The sequence below is a fragment of the Patiria miniata genome, unplaced genomic scaffold, assembly GCF_015706575.1.
Source record: "Patiria miniata isolate m_02_andy unplaced genomic scaffold, ASM1570657v1 HiC_scaffold_24, whole genome shotgun sequence".
Taxonomy (NCBI): domain Eukaryota; kingdom Metazoa; phylum Echinodermata; class Asteroidea; order Valvatida; family Asterinidae; genus Patiria; species Patiria miniata.
Genome location: NW_024037063.1, coordinates 10049253 through 10055976, shown reverse-complemented (window position 1 = coordinate 10055976; position 6724 = coordinate 10049253). Strand labels below are relative to the sequence as shown.

The following is a 6724-nucleotide window of genomic DNA, read 5'->3' as shown; positions in this document are numbered from 1 at the left end:
AGTCAGGGAACCAGACTACAGGAAAATGATTGTTTTTCTTGGTTTTTATAGCATTTTCGAACCCAAAACCTTAAAAAAGTCAGTGTAACTATATTTGCTATATATTTCCAACCCCCCAATTCCATCCATTTCTGAAAATTACATCAAAAGCAAATGATGTATATTCCCTTTAACAAGTGTGCACAGTAACTAACATTTAATAAAATGAGAGATTTAGCTGTTAAACCATTTTAGTAGCAGATCAATTGAAGATTTTATGACAACAGTGTCTCACAGTAAGTACCCCAGATGGAAATTCATCCATTAAAAATTATATTCCTGTGACGATCTTATATGGACCTCTTTTGACAATCTCTGTATCAAAATGTTACGCAAGTTACATGTGGACACCACAGAGGCCTTCATTTACACGCAAAGGTTTTGTGGTTTTCGGAACAGATAAACATGCAACGAGCGAGGCCGGAAATATCTGTCTGCGTCCCGCTCACAGCGAGCGAGGCCGGAAATATCTGGGTGTGCTACCCGCAGATGACGGCCTGAACCTGTCTGGCATCGAGGTTTGTGAAAAACAATCCCGCGTCTTGATCCGGTCAATGTCAAAATAATCCTGGTGCGAAGTGGTTAAGTAACATTAACAAATTAACCGACTGTCCTTGATAAACCACCACTCTGTTTAACATTCAATTGCATCCTTGAACAGATAGGGTTGGAAAGCAAATAAAATGTTGGTTTTTTTTAGTCATCATCATCATCTTCACCCCTATTGACTCGCAGGTTATTGGTACGAACCAGCTTGAGGCTAGGGCAGCCGTGCATGCGATTGGCACCTTCCACTGTGACACAGGTAGAGTCCAGATTCAGGAGGGACAGGTGGGGCAACTGCACGGCCTCAATGCCTAGAAAAAATAGCAAAAGGAAAAATTACTGTTCACTACCAAAACATTACCATAGAGATCATTCTATGCAACACATGGTAGGAAGACAGTCAACAACATGAGCGATCCATTTACACATGGTCTCAGCATTTATATATATTTTTTTGTCACATGCAAAGTTGAAATCTTTATGTTTGTAAAACAAACAGTTTTATTTGTGTTGGTCCGTTTCCATATTTAATACCTCTTTTGGGTTTCTCCTTCCAACCCTGCATGCTTGTAAGTCCCTACATGTTTGTTTCTTGTACCTGGGTCATTTTGCCTCTGAAGCAGATCTTGTTAAGATTGAAACATCAGATTTATATGTGTGATGCAATCAAGTTAAATGAGTCGTTTGTCGACCCTGGTAATTTTTTTGTTCACAGATTAGAAAAGATCACAATCTCAGCATTACTGCTGTGAAAACCGCATGCTGATACCATCTTTAGTTCAAAAATTACGGAAGTCGGAACACCTTGAAGAGATGTGATGAAGTGGTCCCATTTTGGCCTGAATCTCCAAAAGAAAATTCCCAACAAACACTCATTTAGCTTCATTGCATCACATATGTGTTCGATCATCACAGGTGAAGACGACCACTGTAGTCATCCTGTTGATAGGATGAAGTAGTTCTATATGTATGGAGATGGCTGATAAGGCCGATGCGGGCCTGGAAGGATTCTGTACAATGTAGACAAGGGATTATGGCCGCAGCAGAGAGAGGGTTGCTGGCACAAGCTTTCCTGGCCTTTCTCCGATTTTTGTTGCCGCCGTTTATATAATGCATATGTGATTGGGTAGTAATGCACCTAAACAATGCAGAACTGGTAATTTACTGTAGAATATCTAACACTGTCTAAAGAATGTCAAAAAATGGAACCATTTTGAGGTTTTTTTTTCTTAACCAGTTTGCGCCGGGATTATTTTGGAAAGAACGGAACGAAGCGGGATTATTTTTCACTCGACCTCAAGCCAGGCGGGTTGAAGCCATCACCCTCGGGCAGCACACTCATATTTCCGGCCTCGCTCGCTGAGAGCGCCTCGCTGACAGATATTTCCAGCCTCGCTTCCTAACTGTTTATCCGCCATCCGTTCCGAATACCACAAAGCTTTTGCGTGTATACACGTCATCCGGCGGGAACTGGTTAAGCCTAAACTTGACAAGGATACTAGCAACAGGGCATCATGGCCTGCACTTATTAACTCAAAAGGGCGCTGTGAAGCCTGAACAAGTGAAGGACACCGACATTCACTGGTTCACATCTGTTTACACATAATGCCACAAGAATGCCTACCAGGGAAAGCAAGGTTTTGTCAAGCGATGGGAGCAGAGCAGACTAGATTCTCTACCGTTTGATTGCTTACCTCTGTTAGACACATCAGTTTTGCTCAGGTTCAGTCTTGTCAGATGCTCACACTTATTCAGAGTCTCAGAACGAAGAAACCTATTCTTAATCCTGCAGAGAGAAAGAAATGCATGACAGTAAAATGTTGAAAGGTACATAGTATCATTTGCTCTGTAGGGGTACTTCATTTTAAAGGTACAGTCCGTCATGGTAGTTTTTGCATTTTGTTCGTTTGAAGCAACAAAAGTGCTCAAAATCTAAAGAAGGGTACTGAACAACTAACCTGTATATTCAGCTGTATATTCTGAGAAAAACAGCATTGTAGGTTCTCGATTTCAAATCAAAAGTTGATGAATCGTGTTTTTAATTGGGCCTGAATTCAGCGTCTGAGACACGTTCTCACTGAGCCGATTGCAGCTTCGCAATGTCGCGCACCGATTCGACGACTTATAGCAACCGCACATGCGTGTGCGTCATGTCAAGTCTTTAGACCCACCGTTGGAAAGGCCTTCTTTTGCTGATTTCTTCAAAATGACAGCTTGCCAGAAAGAATAATATCACAGGGAGTTTAGAGCCCTTACTATCTTTCAACAAAGTATGTTTTTCAACAATCATTACGTCAACTACTTTTTGGATGGCTGCAAATGATGGACTGCAGCTTTAAAGCAGCAACATTGCTCAAAATCTTAAAGGCAATACACAACATTTGCAAACATCCAAGAACAAAACTACCAAATTATTATGAGGTGTGTTTTCAGGTATTACCAGGATAACCCACAAGATCATGAGTTCAATGTTCCACATAACCCCTACATCATTTCCTTACTGTGTGGCTGCCATGCTGAGCACCTCCAGCTTTCTGAAGCTGCCGATGGCCATAGCTCCATGGTCCGTGACGGCTGTACGGTCCAAATGAAGCTCCTTCAACTCAACCAACCCTGCCCAAAAGCACAAATGTTATAAATTATCAGCATCAATCAATAACCATACACTATCATGTGGTCCAGCGGTATTTTATCTAACTCCAGGGCCCAATTTCATAGCGCAATTTTTGGCTATTCATGGAGACCATAAGCAGTCAGCATAGCACAGCTCAGTTCAGTTCAATTTCAGTTTATTTCCACAGTACCAAAATATCAATGACAATGACAATGAAATCCTTATAGAGAATAGCAGAAAAAACATTTTGAATAAAGTCGAAGATAAGCAAACAATAAGTATGAAAGGTTCTGTGGAGGGGCCCATAAAGAAGCAAAGTAGTGAGAAATGGGCATCTGAGCATGCATGTGCATTGAGCCGAATAATGACAGTTTTTTTTATTAGTTTGTTTGTTTTGTTTAGCTTTGGAAGAAAACAATTGCACAAGAAAACAAGTGTGCAAGTAAACGAGTGCAAGAAAATGAATACCCGTAATCGGACCTGTACATCGGAATGTGAATGACCAGGCTCAATGCACGTGCACCATGAAAATTATACACGAAATACTGTTAACCTTAAAACGGACGGGAACAAACAAATATGACTGATACGACTACGACAACCACAGGTCAGCAATGTACAGGTATATAAACAAATTGAAACCGCAACAGCAAAAGGCACGCTTACCCCAAAGGAAAAAGTCGGTTAAATCAGTGATGTAACAGCTGAAATGACCATGCGCTTAACTGTTAACACATCCACTATGAAATAGTGCTTAGGGTTCGCACAATTTCCAACTATAGTTTGCGCAACTTTTCTGCTAACTGCTAAGGGGTGCCATGAAATCGGCCCCTGGTGAAACACCATCATGAAAGTTTAGTTGCACTTTGAGAAACTTGTGTTGAAATTTTGGGGTGGGAATATGTCAATTTTGATATCGGGTATGGACTCCAAGAATGGATAGTAGAGGGCGCTTTGAGACCACTTTCAAGAGGCCCTGTGGAAGGAACACTCTGTGCATGTACTTGTTGGTGCACATACATGTAATAATAATATTAATAACGAAGTCTTATATAGCGCACGTATCTACCAACAATTAGGTACTGAAGGCGCTGGAAATTATGCCAATTATTAAAGAAAGGTAAAATAAAGTTTATGAGAAATATGAGACCCATTATGTAGCACCTTATAATGGTTTACAAGGTGCTGCGGCGCACATCGCAGCCACTGCCAGAAACACCGGGGCAAACCCCTTCTCTTAGCGATAAGTGTTACTGGGTTCTTTAACGTGCATTACACAACACACGGGACCTACGGCTTTACGTCCCATCCGAAGGACGAAGCAATAATGGTAAAGTGCCTTGCTCAAGAGCACAAGCACCATGTTCCCACGGTCAGGATTCAAACCCATGCACCACGGCACACGAGTGGAACACCGTAACCATTGGACCACAGCGCCCCACATGTATGGTGCCAAGTATTTGCAGCCCAATTCATTCTGAATGTGCACAAACCCATAGCGTCTCTGCGCGAGTGTCAGCTGTCATCAACAACGCATTCTTAATGTCCCTCCCAGTGGTCTCCTGCAACCTCCCTTTGTCGTTGTTGGGGGGGGGGGTATCATGCATCAAGTCCATATCACTCCACATTATTTTAGAAGTGTGGTATACTCAGTGCTTTCTGTGAGCTTGTGAGAACAAAAACACACAAGCTTCAATACTCAGGAGGGCCTTGAAAGCAGGTACCAGTTTAAACCCACTGCTACAGCAGCCAGAGTTGTACCGAGTCAGTGATTTTTGTGACTCCAGTCGAGTCGAGTCATTTTAAAGAAGTGACTCGAGTCGAGTCGAGTCGAGTCAGTGATTTTTGTGACTCCAGTCAAGTCGAGTCATTTTAAAAAGGTGACTCGAGTCAAGTCGAGTCATTAGTTCAAGATGGTCGAGTCGAGTCGAGTAGAGTCACAGTGTGTAGTCGAGTCGAGTCGAGTTGAGTCAAGTATTTAGCTCGAGTCAATTCGAGTCACAAATATTTGAGAACTATACAATAAATAATCACAAGATAGAAAAGCATTTTTTGGCGACACCACATTTGCCTCTTAATGAAAATAAAAAGGGGATGCCAGCTGATCGCCATTCAACTAACGGGGACACTGATCAAACCATGTATGTATATGTATACATTAGTCGCGAACAATCTAACGTGACATGAACAAAAACCGGCACCGGCGTAAGTCATTGCAAATATTTTTCGCAAAGTTTTGCTTTTATTTTTGGGACTTGAGTCTCATTAGCCTTCCTCGAGTCGAGTCATTCTGATTAGGGACTCGAGTCGAGTCGAGTCATTTGCTCGCAGTGACTCGAGTCGAGTCGAGTCATTTGCCCTTAGGGATTCGAGTCGAGTTGGGTCACCAAAAATTGTGACTCGAGTCGGACTCGAGTCGAGTCATTGACTCGAGTCATTACAACTCTGACAGCAGCAAGAACGACCCCATAGCAAAGCTGACTGATAGAACAACGGAGCAATGCCACAGGAACAGAGGAAAACATCGATGTGCTGAAACAGGACACAGGGCGAGAAGCATCGGATTTGGGGACAGCTATGTGGGACAGAAGACTCTGGCATACAGTTGTGACCAAGGATGACAACCTGGACTAAGCAAGCAAGTCTAAAATCCCTATGATGGCTAGTGGTGGTACATGTAGCTGGTCACCACCTGGACTCAAAATCAGTCTTGACAGTGTCTTTGGAGAAGACTAATGAGTCATCCTACCTTTGATATATTCCAGAGCCACGTCCGTGATCTTGGTATTGTTGAGAGACAACTTGGTCAGACTGCAGTGAGAAATTAAGTGAAGAAAAGAGAAATAAAAAAGACAGGATGTAGCAGGATATACAGTGATGATGACAACAAATGAGTTATTCTAAATCTCACCCCAATTTTTTTGTCAGTCAAAAATAATTCATAAAAGACATCAGACAAATTTGAAAGGAGCACATTTCAATTTTAAGTGATTATAAATGTGTACCCTGTGATTAATTTATGATAAGGGAGAGAGAGTTAAACTTTGCTCGTACCCCCCGCCCTGCAAACAGGACGCTGGGGTACTCTGATGAATTTATGCTCTGATTGGTTGGATTTTGTGTGACCTGTGACCTGCGCGTCATCACGGTCATGACTCTGCAAGGTTTGAAACGGCCGTTAAGACTGGTTCATTACTCTTTTATTCCAGTTAAGAGATGTTTTTTATTCGTTGAAAAGCGTAATAATGTAGGAAATTCTGTAAAACCTCTCTGTGTTGAAAATTTACAATTCCTGTCACTTGCTCAGGCTCCGTTTTCAAATCACGAACAGTCGGATTGCATCATGCGACGCTCAAAATTGTGTCCACATGATCCGCAATGAAGCAGAAATCACATCTGGTATGGAACGTGTGAATTTCTATGGGAAGTTTTCGGATAGCATTTGCGCACATTGTCTAACTGCGGTCTTGAACAGCTGCAGCCAGATGCTTTATACATAGGTCATAGGCCACTTCCTTCACAAGA

The 6724-nt window shown here is 42.1% G+C and overlaps 1 protein-coding gene across 3 annotated transcripts in view; it reads right to left on the bottom strand.

The window, feature by feature from the left end:
• Positions 1-205: 205 nt before the first annotated feature.
• LOC119732159 overlaps positions 206-6724 on the bottom strand; it is a 30380-nt gene continuing 23861 nt past the window's right edge. For all 3 annotated transcript variants that reach the window (XM_038205568.1, XM_038205569.1, XM_038205570.1), the window contains exons 18-21: positions 5949-6010; positions 3087-3198; positions 2280-2371; positions 206-896 (exon numbers count right to left, since the gene is read on the bottom strand). In XM_038205568.1, the coding sequence (XP_038061496.1) occupies positions 736-896; positions 2280-2371; positions 3087-3198; positions 5949-6010 (427 nt within the window). In that variant the 3' untranslated portion in view covers positions 206-735. The remainder of the gene's footprint in view (positions 897-2279; positions 2372-3086; positions 3199-5948; positions 6011-6724) is intronic.